General features: G+C 41.1%; 2 protein-coding genes across 2 annotated transcripts; both read right to left on the bottom strand.

Moving 5' to 3' along the window:
- Positions 1 to 6,617: 6,617 nt before the first annotated feature.
- LOC125200732 (glucan endo-1,3-beta-glucosidase 9-like) lies at positions 6,618 to 9,269 on the bottom strand. Its single transcript, XM_048098478.1, has 2 exons — positions 8,788 to 9,269; positions 6,618 to 8,130 (listed from the first exon to the last, which is right to left on the bottom strand). Exons 1-2 carry the CDS (start codon positions 9,141 to 9,143, stop codon positions 7,005 to 7,007), a joined length of 1,482 nt encoding a protein of 493 aa, XP_047954435.1. The 5' UTR covers positions 9,144 to 9,269; the 3' UTR covers positions 6,618 to 7,004.
- A 549-nt stretch (positions 9,270 to 9,818) lies between these two features.
- Positions 9,819 to 13,595, bottom strand: LOC125200731 (protein LYK5-like). Its single transcript, XM_048098477.1, has 2 exons — positions 13,365 to 13,595; positions 9,819 to 12,446 (listed from the first exon to the last, which is right to left on the bottom strand). Exon 2 carries the CDS (start codon positions 12,376 to 12,378, stop codon positions 10,537 to 10,539), a length of 1,842 nt encoding a protein of 613 aa, XP_047954434.1. The 5' UTR covers positions 12,379 to 12,446; positions 13,365 to 13,595; the 3' UTR covers positions 9,819 to 10,536.
- Between the last annotated feature and the right edge of the window lie 989 nt (positions 13,596 to 14,584).

The following is a 14,584-nucleotide window of genomic DNA, read 5'->3' as shown; positions in this document are numbered from 1 at the left end:
TAATATAGAAAATATTGTTTTAAAATGAGTTTGAGTTTGCATAAACTAGTATTAACACTCGTGCAATGCATGAAACATAAGTATTTCAAATAATGAATACAAAATATAATAAATATATAGAAAATAAGAATTCAATGTACTTTAAATGAAGAATTTACTACTCCCTTGAAACATTTATATAATTTTAATTTATAATCTAAGTGGAGTAAAAACAATAAAATTAATGACAAAAAAAAGATGTGTGACTAATGATCAAAGAATATGAGTTAATTAAAATAAGATATACAAATAAAGAAAATATGTGTGAGTAAAAATATTTATTGACAATGCTATGCAAATCATTATTCCAAATAAAAGATAATTTAATATATAAATTTAATAGCTTAATTAAAAAAATTAATTTGAAAAATATATATGGAATATTAAAATTTAAACGTATACACATTAAATATATGAATAATTTAAATCATAAAAATTTAAAACTTCTTTGAAAAGTCAAAGTTGGAAAATTTGTATTATCCAATAATCACATTTTAGTTGACTATTTATTTCTTCCTTTTATTTTTTACCATAGCATAACTTGATAAGCATGGCCAAAGATTAAATGAATTTTTAATATTGGAAAGAATAAATTTCTTACTTTCCGCCACATATACATATAAAAAGTAAATTATCACTTAACAATGATAATATTTATCCATCTTGTTTGTGTTGAATAATGTGACAATTTATACTACTCTGTTAGAAAAAGGAAAATATATTAGCTTGGAGATCAAGAAACGTGTTAGGTTGGAGATCAAGAAATGTGTTAGCTTAGAGGAGAAGAAATATTAGCTTAGAGGCTAAGAAATACATTAGCTTGGTGCCCAAGAATACTTGAAGCACAAGTTTTGTAATACCTTGTATAAGGGTGTCATATTATTGAAGAAACCAACAAAGTCATCTATCAAAATGTAGTCTTCGAAGTTCTTCGATGTTCTTTAATTTTAGTATTTACATTTCCCCATTTCAATTCTATTATTCAACATGATATCAGAGCAGCTAACGATCCTTATTCATTAGTTTTGTTCGAAAACCAAAAAGAAAAAATAAGAATAAGAAAATAAGGCCAAATCCTTCAAATGGTGCCCGGATTTGTGCTCTTCAACCTGTCGAAAAAAAAAACGATCAAGTCAATCCATTCCACCACCAAAACCCACCACAAAACATACCAGATTCCCAACTCAAGCCTTCCAAATTGGACACAAATCCAAGCTCACAACCAAGGAACACCACAAATCCATCCGTCAACAACACCTCCCCCAGCAACCCCAACGTCTACGCGAATCCCCTCCACACAGCCATTGCAAAGAAAAGAGATGGCAACAAAGTCTCGCCAACAGAGAGAAAGCCTCCTCCTTCTAATGAGCCGCCTCCTTCTGGTTTCTTGGTACTCTGGGTGGAACTATCCGGCTGTGGTACTACTAGGTACTACTCTCCCCCTCAGCAAGAGAATACTGCTGGAAAAGAGCTGAATCCCAGATACAATCGCATGAAAGATTGGTACCAAGACAACCCGGAAAGGTAAAGCAGTCGAAGAATTATCCGGCAGAGGGGGAGAAACAATACCCTGCCGGAAGAGATGGAGTCGCCAAGAGAGCGAGAACTAATAGGTGAATACTGGTGAAGTTTCATCAAGTAATCGGTGTTGAAGTCAGAAGGTCCTCGAGAAAGAGTGATGATCATCCACTGAGGAGAGAGAGAGAGAACCGCCACACTGTTGGAGGAAGTTTGGCGCCCGAAGTGGTCACCGAGAAGTAAATTTGGGCCTACTGGTTATTAGGCTCAAGAAAGAAAAGAAATGAAAATAATGAGCTCATAGTTTGAGTTTAGAATGGACCGAGAATGGTCTAAGTTGGCTCCTAGATACGAGCAAAAATTGTCTAGATTAGCCCCTCGACATGAGTCAAAACTATCTGATGGCTCCTAGATACGAGCAAAAACTGTTAAATTAGCTCCTCGACAAGAGTTAAAACTATCTGAATCGGCTCCTAGATACAAGCAAAAACTGTCTAGATTAGCTCCACGACAAGAGTAAAAATTGTTTCAGATGACTCCTAGATACGAGCTAAAACTATCTATGATGACTCCTAAATATGAGTAAAAACTGTTTAAACAAGCTCCTTGACACGAGTTAAAACTGTCAACCAAAAAATTGAAGAGCTCCTTGACATGAGTTAAAACTATCAACAAAAAATTGAAGAACTCCATGAAATGAGTCTAAACTTTCAATGATGAATTGAAGAAGCTCTTTGATACGAGCCTAAACTGTCAATGGAAATTGAAGAACTCTTAAATACGAGTATAAACTATTTATCAAACTTGAAAATTGAAGATCGTGCAAGTTAAGTATCGAAAGATTCGATACTCAACTTGAGAGGGAGTGTTGGAATGAAGAAATCAATTAAGAGAAAATTAAGGAACCAAGACAGTCAACTCAAGAAGCTTTGAAGATGCTCAATTTGAGGGGGAGTGTTAGAAAAAGGAAAATATATTAGCTTGGAGGTCAAGAAACGTGTTAGCTTGGAGATCAAGAAATGTGTTAGCTTGGAGGAGAAGAAACATATTAGCGGCTAAAAAATACATTAGTTTGGTGCCAAAGATTACTTGGAGCACAAGTTTTGTAATACCCTATATAAGGGTGCCATATTATTGAAAAAACCAACAAAGTCATCTATCAAAATATAGTCTTCAAATTTCTTGATGTTCTTTAATTTTAGTATTACATTTCCCAATTTCAATTCTATTATTCAACGTACTCCTTATATTAAGAAGTTATGCGAACTTTATTAGTTAGATTTAATTTTAAATATATATAATTTCATCTTATTTCGTAATTTAATTTATAACTTAATAGTATTGTTTAATTACTTAGAAGTGAATTAAAATATAAGAAATAAAAACTTTAATTGGTAAATATCGGATGAAAATTGTAAACATTGGATAATTTTCCTTTCTTCTCATAGAAATGACACTGTCCTCAAACTATAAAATTATTTCATCACAACATCAAGTCCACAGACCACAAACATTCTGGTTTTTGGCAATTACGATGTTGCTAATCTTCATTCTGGTTACCAAGCCCCTGAGTGTGAATTATATGATTCTCTCTCAAACTCTTTATTATCTTGTTATTCGATGTTGCTATGGTATTGATGACCCCATGACGGCAAAGTTCGATTTTGATGAGGAGGCAACTGTGATGCTTAAGAAGGTGATTTGCATAATCTAGCAATGTTTTCCCATAATCTCAAGAGTTATGAAGGTAAAAATACTGTAAAAACAGTGCTGCCTATAAATCCAATCGCAAGAAGATTGCAGAACACCACCAAAAATACGAAAAGCTTCACATATCAAATTTGCCTCCAGATGTCACCACCGACGAGCTCAGAGAACTGTTTGGAAGTATTAGCCAAGTAAATGCAAATTTTGAATCTTATATTCATTAAATGGTGCTTTTATAAACTCCCTCCGTCTTAGAGCATCTCCATTGGACGGCTAGCGACCGGCTAGCCGATTCTTCGCGCTGGCAGATCGGCTAGCCGAACCATTGGAGGCGGCGAGCGGCCAACCGGCGAGCCGATCGGCGTGGGCTGGCCGATTGGTGGGCGCAATGACGGACCCGAAAACATTCAAAGTGGGGTCGGACGAATTAGCATTAAATCCTAGAGTAACTTTTATCCATTAGGCGACGACCCTTCCACTCGGCATATCAGCTCACTAAGGCCGACTTTCGTCTCTGCTCGACGTTGTTGATGTAAAATCTTAAAGAAAACTTTTTTTGTTTTGATAAATTTTTATAGTTGATGAGTGCATCAAATAGATAATGGTGATATATTTTTGTAAAGTCGGTGAATGTATGGTTAGACAACTAGTGATATGATATAGTTCTTCTTATTCACTTGTAGTAATAATTTACACCCCATTAATTAATGTCACTTTTAAATGATTTATAATAAAATTATTGAAAAACACAGCATGTAATGATATATTGCTGCTAGTCATTCAATACACAAAGTAAAATTAACAGTAGAAGCATCATCAAGCCATATATACGAAGGAACTCCCTCGGTCTCTCTTTTCAGTTTTCTCTGTAAAACACACACACACAACAAGCTTATTGAAGAAAAAACAGAAACACGAACACCATATATAATTCCTTGATATATATGTGAATAAATTCATTACCATTTAACAAGCCCAAAAAACAACAATAAACAAGAACCAAAGTTACAATTTTCATCATCTATTTCAAAGAGTGGCTATCTTTTTTGGGACGAAAGGTTGTTGGTAGGGTCGACCGCTGATCAAAAGGCCGAAATTCAATAGAGATTTTCGGTATTCGTGGTCCCACGGTGGGGTCGGCCGACCCCGCGCGACCCCACCTCCTTCCGTCATTGGGTGGGCGCGCCGATGCGCTGGCCGCCATTGTGGCAGCCCGATCGACCAGCGCCGAATATTCTTTTAAAAAAAAAAAACCTATATAAACGCGATTTTAGTTTCATTTTCATTTGCACCACTTGTTTTAACGAGTTTTCTCTCTCTCTAACTTTCTGTACAAGAGCATCATCGAGCGATGAGTAACGCGGGTGGTAACGGTGGTGGTAGTGGTGGGGATGCTGAGGAGGATGAACGAGGCTATGAATGCCTACATGAACCGCGGGATGGAGCGGTACATGCGTAGGGTGCAACAGCAGGCGATACCTCGCCCTCCACGGGTTATCCACCGCCGAGCGGTGATTGATCGGGATCACGCCGCTGCACATCAGCGGCTGTACGACGACTACTTTTCAGAGAACCCGCGGTTTCCCGCCAACATGTTCCGGCGGCGTTTTAGAATGCGCAGGGAGTTGTTTATGCGCATCGTTGGCGCATTAGAGCGTCGATATCTGTGTTTCCGCTTTAGGCACGATGCGGCTGGCAGACCCGGCCACACCCCTATTCAAAAGTGCACGGCGGCAATCGGGCGGTTGGCCTATGGAGGCGCGGCAGACATGTGGGATGAGTACCTCCATCGGTCGGATCGACTTGACCCTGGAATGTCGAAGGATTTACGTAGGGGGGCGTGATAAACGTTTTTCGGTGAGCGGTACCTTCTGAAGCCCTACTCCCGAAGATTGTCGGAATTTGATGCAGATGCACGAGGAGAAGCATGGGTTCCCGGGATGTTAGGCGACATAGATTGTATGCATTGGGAGTGGAAGAAGCGTCCGACTGCTCGGAAGGGGGCCTACACGACCGGCTCCAAGTCAAAGAATCCCACGTTGATCCTCGAGGCCGTAGCTGATTACCGGGTCGGCATGCGTATTTTGGGGTAGCCGGGTCGAACAACGACCTCAACGTCCTAAACTCGTCTCCCCTCTTCAACGAGAAGTGCCGGGGCGTCGGTCCGGCCGTCTCATTTGTGGCCAACGGCAACCGGCATGATATGGGCTACTACTTGGCGGATGGGATATACCCTCGGTGGCCGGTCTTTGTGAAGACGATCAGGCAAACAAGTGATGAAAGGAAGGCCTACTTTGCGGAACGACAAGAGTCGGCGCGCAAGGACGTGGGAGCGCGCATTTGGTGTGCTCCGGTCTCGATGGGCGGCAATTAAGGGTCCAACGCGTTTGTGGGATGTCGGATGCGTTTCCCGGATAATGTACGCTGCATTATCCTGCACAACATGATCGTCGAAGGCGTAAGACGTACAACCGACTAGTTGGGCCAATGATGATGAAGCCGGTCCAAGCCACGGAACGGCCACCCCTAGTGTACGACGTGGGGTACCTCTCGATGAAGCCGGCCGCCTCAAGAAATTTGTCAACATGCGCCAAGTGGATGCTCATATTCAACTCCAAAAGGATATAATTGAAGAGTTGTGGGTACGGAGGATTGCACGGCGATAGTGTTTTTTCTTTATTATGTACCTTTTTAAATGTATTTTTTTTTATCTATGTACCTTTTTTAAATGCAATTAATGAATTTTCCCGTATATGTCTCGTAAATTTAATTCCGTAATTTAATCGTAATTTTAATTCCGTAAATATAGTATTTTTTGAATTATTTTTATTGCGAATTTGGCTTTATATGGCTGACCTATGGTGGCCTAAATCTAATGTGGCGAGATGGATTTTTAGTGCTGCTGACGTGGCAGGGGGAGAAACTGCTGGCCGATTTCTGGCCGATTTTTTGCCGAAGTACCATTGGAGATGCTCTTATAAAGACGTGTGCATTTTTCATTTTCGTCAATCTCATAAAAATATGTGCAGCAGGAATCAAGCAAAAGCGAGGCTACAAAGATCAATGGCCCTGGAGCATCAAATTATACATAGGTGAACAAGGAAAGAATAAAGGTTGTGCGGTTTTATCTTATGAAGATCCATCTGCAGCACATTCAGCTGGGGGTTTCTTCAACAGTAAGTCACTTTGCCTTGAGTAGGAGATATTTCTCTTTTTTCTTTTTGCAATTAGTTACAACATCTAGTCGTAAACTATCAATATAATACAAGCAGTGTACGCTTAGGTATTTGGTTACTTTTTGTAGTGTTGTGAGCTGGAATAATTTGTTTCGAATTGACATAGGAATTTATGTGTTGATAGAAGAAGTGAAAATACTACGTATATGAATATACACCATCTTCTTAGTACACCAAGGTAAATGTGTATTCTATATTTGATCTCCTATTTGCAGACTTATCAATACTAAACGATTGATGCAGAGATATGAACTTCAATCCTGCACAATCATAATAATCCATACCAAATTTCGAATGTGTCCTGAGACAACCAACGTTGTCTCTTAAAACACAAAAATGGTATCAAAATACATCAAAATTCTCACCATTTCTGAAATGTTACACTAACGATGCAACCTGACTAGTAGTAGAAAGTAGCATAATATAGATACAATTGAAAATTTGGTTACACGCACCAAAATGATGAAAAGTACAACCATGAATCCTCAAAACATTAACCAAGATCTACGACCATAACTCAGCAAGCAACCACAGCAAGACAGTTACTGTTGGCGGTATAAATTGACAGATGCGCGCAGATTCTTGTAGGGAGATCGAAAGAGATGTCTTGAGTCCGACAATAAACCTGCATGCACCAATGGATGGATTGACGGTAGTGATCAATCCCAAGCCTGAGAAACCACAGCTATCTGCATTTTGACCATGCTGCTGATAGTAACTGTTGAACGCATACGAGACATTGCCAGGCCAGCTAAGGTTAAAGCACGAACCACCTGGCGACGCTGCAGTGCAGTCCGCAGCACCAGCACAAGCCTCGGAGGCAAGTGCTGCCGCGTTTGACAAGTCTTTGTTGTTGTTCACAACACACCATCTGGGAGAGAGGTACTGCACGCCTTGAGCATTCTCCAGTTTCTTCGATCCCTGCCCAAGGTCGACTTGATATTTCGCTTGGCCATCGAATGTGAACACACCCCAATGCCTCTCAAAGCTCCCTGTGGCTATGCTTCTGTTATCTTCGTCCAAAAGGCCAGAGATGTATATTTCCGTTGGCAAGGCTTGTTGTTGCTTAGAAGATTTTGCTGCATTGCTCGGGAGGTGGTTGATCAAGCCTTTAGTGAATTCCTCGGCAAGAGATGAGGTAGCATTTGGAGCACCGTCAGTGGGCCAACCAATTCGCCCAATGACTACGTCTATCTGGGGGAATCCAGCACCAGATAGGGCTGAAATGACGGTATCATAGCTCATGTCAAAGCTGTTTTTGTAGGTCTTGTGGCTATCATTTCGGGGCCGTGCTCTTTCTCTGAAAAGAGAAAAGTCAAGTGAAATGTTCTTGTTATTTTGGTAGCTCTGGAAGGGGGTTAGGGATACGAAAAACGGAGATCTATGTCTGTTCAAAAACGTGAGGAGCTCAATCATGGTTCTATTGACTGATGGCCTGATTCGCGCTTTTGATGGCAGACCAGTTTCTGATACAAAAGCATCAAAACTGCAGGTTCCAACAACTTTCACCTTTTCAGCCAAGTTAGCCTTGAGCAACGCTGTTTGGATGTTGGCAGCCGCTCCAGCAACAAAGGGGTGGAACTGGTCACCATAGCTTTGGAGGAAAGGCTCGTCTCCAATAGCAACATAACTACAAAAATGTTAGAGGTACATAAGACAATCCATGATAAAAGAATCAAACATCCGCAAAAATCAACAATCAAAAGCAGCAAGCATTTCCCTTATAAGTTACAACAATGCAATGAAACATGCACCATCTAACAATCAGTCGTCCACTCCTCTTGATCATTCAGGAACTTAGTTATGCATGTATGAATCTATTTCGAGCTTCGATAAAGTTACACTCAGATGTTATCACATTAGTTTGATTACCTATCACGTTTTAAACAAACTTTGAGGTTGAACGAAACTCATCGTGAATCAGTATCAAGCAGCTTGATTTTCTATATCTAGTTTACATTTTCATCTATCAAAGTTCAGTATCAAGCAGCTCTCCCCTTTTCTCTCTCGAGTTTACAGTTTCCATCTATCAAAGTTCAGTATCAAGCAGCTCTCTCTCTCTATTGAGTTTACAGTTTTCAATTTCATCCATCAAAATTCAGTATCAATCACATCTCTCTCCCTCTGTGTGTATGTTTAATTTTCCTCTCTCGAGCAGCTATCTCTCTCTGTCTCAAACATCTATCAATTAGGTTTTCGTTTCTCGAGAGAAATTAAACTGCGATTCAAAATCACAACTGCAAAATAGAAGAGCACGAAAACAAATGGAATCAATCAGAAAACGCACTCAATGAGGACTCTGGAGGCGCCGTCGGAAACGAAGCGGGTGAGGTTATCGTGCACCCAGCTCTGGGCGGCCTTGAGCGAAGCGTTGAGGCTGCGAAGCATGGTGTTGGGAATGCCAACGGTTACGCGGATTCTGGAGCCGGAGAGAGACTGGAGAACCAGCGGATCGGCGTCGAGCAGCTTCACTTTGGCGACGCCGTTGGCCTTGAGAAGCTCCACCACCTTGGGCGGCGGCAGAGGGTGCGACGCCGCCGTTCCCCAGTTGACGCCGATGCATCCGACATTTGAGGAGAGGGAAAGTAGGAGGAGGGAGAATGAGAGGGAAATGAGGGAAGAGTTGGATTTTGGTAGAAGCATTTCGGCGGTGGGAGATTTCGCCGCCGGTGTTACCGTGTTAGCTAGATGTTGCGCGCCACCTGTTTAAAGCATAAAATTAAAGGTTTGCTTTTTTCGTGACACAGATTTTCTCATTAGGGAATTTTTGTCTGGTCAATATAAATGGAAATCAATGTGAGGTAGGTTCAATTCTAATTTATAATTATACTCCCTCTATCCAAAAAAAAAAATACAATATATTCCCTCCGTCCCAATAAATATGAAACGTTTGCTTTTCGGCACGAGATTTTATATGATGTGTTTTGTGAGTTAAAGAAGAGAAAGTAAAGCAAAAGAGAGAGAAAAGTAAAGATAAAATTATTTATTTTAAAAAACGTTTCATTTTTAATAGGACAGAGAAAGTAAAAGTTTTATCATTTTGAGTTATCCATCAAATTAGATTAATTTTAGAAAAAAAAGTTTTAAATCAATACTAATCATTTATAACTTGTGTCATTAAAACTTCTGCCATTTACAACCTATAATTTGATCCGTTCAACAAATGACAAAATTTCAGCAACAAAAAATGTCAACCCATTGTCAACACAACATCAACTGTTGACTTTTTCTGTTGATATTATTTTTTCATCCATTGACATTTTCTAGTAGTCCAGATCATAGTTTGAAGTTTGCACAATATTTAGAGTTTGCATTTGATTACATTCTAGACTAAGCATTGGAAAAAACATACATGCAAGTATGTAACAGTAGTGCCTCAGACACCACAAGCTTGATTAGTTCTCCTCATTCCCATTGCAACACAACATCTAAGGTACCCATATGCTTTACTTCGTGAATTCTACTTTCTACTTGTAATGTTGAATCAAGATTTCGTACAATAATAGAATTGCACTTCTTGAAGTAAAAATTCTTCACCCATAGCTGTGTTTTTAGCTCAAAAAGAAATGACAAGAACCTATATGCAGCAATTCCTTGAATTAGGATGCAAAAATAAGCATGCCCTTTTCAGCAGTTCAGCTTTGAAACTTTGTAGACTTATATATTGGTTGCATGTTGATTGTTATATGCAGCCTTCTGCCGAGCTGGTGAGAGAGATTGCCACACTTGAAGTTGAAATATTGCGTTTGGAACGTCGTCTTCTTTCCCTCTACTGGACGGCTTTTCAGCTGCATCTCCCAAGGATCACAGAAGATCATGTGGAAACACCTCGAGGAGGAGGAGGAGGAGGTCAATTAAATCAGCCATCTCAGAAAATAGAATCGTAAATTCCAAGCTCCCCAACAATCTTTATTAATTTTAATGACATTTCTGTTTATATTTCCTTTGGTCATAGAATACCAGAACACCAAATCCATTTTCTCTGTCTTTGATTCCTTTACTGTATTGTGATGTAGTACAAACTAGAGATAGATAGCTAGTCGGTGAAGGTGAAGGATGTATCCTCCCAGTCGGTGGATGAGGAGAGCAGATCGGAAAGAGCCAGCAAGACTTCTGAGATGGGGGGCCGCACATCCACATTGTGACCTACGCACTTACGAGCAAGTTGAGCCATGGAGTAGGCGAGCTCCAAGGGGTAGTCGAGATCGGGATCCATGAATCCTTGCAGCTTGTCCCTCACATTGTCTCCGCTCAACACCCCGTCTATGCTCTCGTGCAACTTATCCGCAGCGGCCTCTTTTCCGGATAGGAGCTCCAGCATGATCACCCCAAAGGCGAAGACATCGAGTTTGGGAGTGAGGAGGCCTGTCTCTATGTACTCGGGCGCCATGTATCCTTGTGCGCCCACAACATGTCTGGTGGTGACCTTGTCGAATTCCAAGGCCCTGGCCAGGCCGAAATTGGCGAGCTTGGCACGCATGTTGGAGTCGAGGAGGATGTTGCTGGTGTTGAGATTCTTGTGGATGTAAGGAGGGTTGGTGAAGTTGTGGAGGTAATTCAAGGCATCGGCTACGTCGTAGGCTATCTGGATCCGTTGTTTCCAATTAAGGTGAGGCTTGTGCAGCCAATCCTTGAGAGAGCCGTTGTGGGCGTACTCGTACACGAGATAGGTGGTGCCCTGGTGGAGGCAGAAGCCTGACAGCCTGATGATGCGGGAATGGTTTATCTGTCTCAGCGTATTGATCTCGCCCGAGACGTCTTCTTTTATTACCTTCACCACGGCTTCATCACCATTGAACCAGCCACGATACACCGAGCTTCCTGCAATTCTGTTGGATTCTGAAAAAGAGTTAGTGGCAATCTCCAATTCTTCCAGCTTGTATAAGCTCAGAGTTTCCATGGCGCTCCGGATGCCTTGGGACAACTCCGACAATGGCGGCCGCGGCACCTCCTCCTTTGTAGGCAGAGGACTGGAGGATTTGTGGCTGCTGCGGCGGCGGAATAACCAGACTAGAGCGATCACAGAAAGGATTACCAAAAGAGCAGCCCCGATTCCCACACCGATGAAAATCCACTTGTGGGAAGAGGCGGGGCTGGTGGTGGGGAGAGGCTGTGGCGGGGAGGGGGCGGGGGTGGTGTTGGTGTTGGTGTTTTGGAGAGTGGGGTCGGTTTTGAGAGGGACGAGGAGTGGAGTGAAGTAGAAGATGGTGGAGGTTTGGTTGAGCATGTTAGCATCCATGATGGCGGGGACGTCGGCTCCAGCAGCAGCGAACTTGGCAGCAACAGAGGTGGCGTCCTCCCCCTGACGGAGGAGGTAGGTGAGGAGAGAAGTGAAGCCGGCGGCGGTCTGAGAGGGAGTGGGGCAGGCACAGCGGAGGGGAACGGCAAGCGTCATTTCGGGGAGGAGGTGGAGGAGATCGTAGGGGTTCTGCGCCATGAGGGCTTGGCAGGTGGAGAGGGACTGGTAGGTGTTGTTGGCGACAGATAAGTAGGTCTCGCCCAGGGATTTGAGGGTGTAGGAGGCGTTGTGCTGGTAGTAAATGGAGGAGCAGGAGCAGGGGATGGGGACAATGAGGAGGGTGTCGGTGGGGAGAGGGGTGATGTCGGATATGTTGTTGGCGGCCGCGATCTGGGAGGCGTTGGCGGAGAGGAGGTAGGCGATGGTGACGGGGGTGTTGTAGACGGGGGTGGATCGGAAGGTGAGGTAGGCGGTGCACGAGGGGGCGGCGTTGCACACGAATCCTAGAGTGGTGTTGGGGCTTTGTTCGCACCTGAGCTGCTTGTTGTTTACGTAGCTTTGCTGGGCCTCTGCTGCCACCGCCAATGCTACTACTAACACCACCACCACATCACCAAGAAATGCCATTGCCATTGCCATTGATTATTTGGATTAGGTGAAGGTGTTGCTGGATGTTATAATTCTCTCCCCTTCCTAACCACTTTTATCTAAATATAAAGTTCACAATTAGATATAAATAAGTAAATTTAAAGTTGCAATACTACATAAATCTATATTTATACAAACTATACTAATATAAAGGGGGAGTTTTGGGAAAATTTTCAGAAATACCATTTTGGCAGGAAAGCTATCTATTGGTTAACATTTTTTATGTTTTATTTATCTATACTAGTTTTTAACTTCTATAAATACCAAATTTATTAACCAACACTGTCATTATACAAACTAATTTCCAACGTCATTCGTCTATGAGCTTTACAGAACTACTAATGTTATCAGTTTTGTTTTTATCTATTTCAGTTTCATTTCTTTCTTTTTTGTGGTTGTATTGCTGATCATATCTATATCTATGTAGTAATGTTGTTCCAATCAATCCAAAAAAAAATTTATGGAGGGACACATGCCACTCTGCTATCTGCGAACTGCGAACACAAAGTGGTTCAAATTTTTTATTTGAAAGCGACGAAGTTATCTGTTTTAACTTGGTACTGTGAAAACCAAGGTGCAGAAAAAAGCAAAATCAATCTTTCATAGCAGCAAAAAGCGATTCCGTCACCCTAGCGGGCAACACTCCGGCCCCAAAATCAATCTTTCATTATCATAGATCAAGATTACTATGCACAAATGAGTTGTAAACTGTACACTAACATTGATGAGAAAATTTTGTGTAGAACTACAATATATCGAATGATATAAAAGGAAATAAAATTAAAATTGTAAACATCCAATTTAACACAGAATTACAAAAATTTTGTTGAATGAAAATGCAGAGAAATAAAATGAAAATACAATAAATTTTGAACTGATAATACACGCAACAGAGGAGGACCGAAAATAGGGTTTCTCAAAGTTGAAATTCTTCGATAATTCAAGAAAAAAAATGATGAGCTGAGATAAGTAGTTACCTCAATTCCGATTGATTGACGTGTAATCGAGCTTAGAGCTTGAATATCCGGTGGAGAAATTAGCGTCCACGAAATCGGTGAGCTCTCGGCGTGCGGTATATATATGTGCACAGAAAGGAAAATTCAAATATGCTCTGAATTATAATAGAGGATGAGATTGAGATGGAAGTAACGACGACGGCGACGACTGACTTTGACAATTAGAGTCAGCCGATAGGATTTAATTTGGGCTTTTTTATGTGTTGATAATTTGGGCTCTATTATGGACAATTGGACAGTATATATTGAGTACGATTTCTTCATCACACACATTAATTTTATGTTTTTTTATGACTAAAGGCCAAATGTGATTCTTAATATACGTTCGTTTTATTAGTTTGGTCTTAAATATTACTCTCTCTGTCCCATATTTAGAGTCACTTATTGTTATGGTTCGGATTTTAAGAAAGAGTTGAAGTGTGTAATAAATGAAGTGAGATGATGGAGTGTGTAATAAATGAGGTGAGATGGTAGAGTTGGTTGAAGGTGGGTCCCTTTTGACTTTTGATTTTTATTTAGGTTTATTTGAGTGTAGATAATAGCATTTTGATGTAATTTTAATAAAGAATGGGGTAAAATTGTATAATCAAATATGTAAAGATTCTCAAAGGTCCGACTCTTAAACTGAGATATGACTCGTTTTGGCAAAAAGTGACTCATAATCATGGGACGGAGGGAATCATTTTTTTTTTTATTTGGTCTCTCATAAATGAACTCGGACCCAAATCGAGTCCTAAATTAACAGAATCGTCTAAAATAGACAGTCAACGTCATTTAATCATGTTTTGACCAAAAATTAACCATTTTAATTGTAATTAGTTACACTTGATTAAAATTCTTAATTTCTAATTTTATCAGCGCCTATATCCTCCATTTCATCATCAAAGCTCCTCTTCCTCCCCAATTTTATCTCTTCTGCATCGTCAACGCTTGTCAAGCCCTTGTCGCTCTTCGAGTTCATAGCCCCCAAATTCTGCAGCCTCGAGCTCTGCCGCAGCGCCGCCCTCTTCTGAAACAGAGTCGACTGCGCTCCCACCGGCGGCTGAACCTCGAGAGGCCTCAACAGCTTAGTCCTGTTGGGATTCAATCCCACTCCACAATCCACAGCTAGGGTCGAAAATTGAGAATTAAATCAGTTAAAACCCATCATCATAGGTGCAGAAACCGCGTTCGGAGCGCGA

Source organism: Salvia hispanica, chromosome 1 (genome assembly GCF_023119035.1).
Source record: "Salvia hispanica cultivar TCC Black 2014 chromosome 1, UniMelb_Shisp_WGS_1.0, whole genome shotgun sequence".
In the NCBI taxonomy this organism is placed as follows: domain Eukaryota; kingdom Viridiplantae; phylum Streptophyta; class Magnoliopsida; order Lamiales; family Lamiaceae; genus Salvia; species Salvia hispanica.
This window is presented reverse-complemented; position numbering and strand designations above follow the sequence as displayed.

Coding starts and splice junctions, on each gene's coding strand:
- LOC125200732 (XM_048098478.1), bottom strand. CDS start 9,143: ATGCTTCTACCAAAATCCAACTCTTCCCTCATTTCCCTCTCATTCTCC. Junction 8,131..8,787: donor GCCTCCAGAGTCCTCATTGA/GTGCGTTTTCTG, acceptor ACATTTTTGTAG/TTATGTTGCTATTGGAGACG.
- LOC125200731 (XM_048098477.1), bottom strand. CDS start 12,378: ATGGCAATGGCAATGGCATTTCTTGGTGATGTGGTGGTGGTGTTAGTA.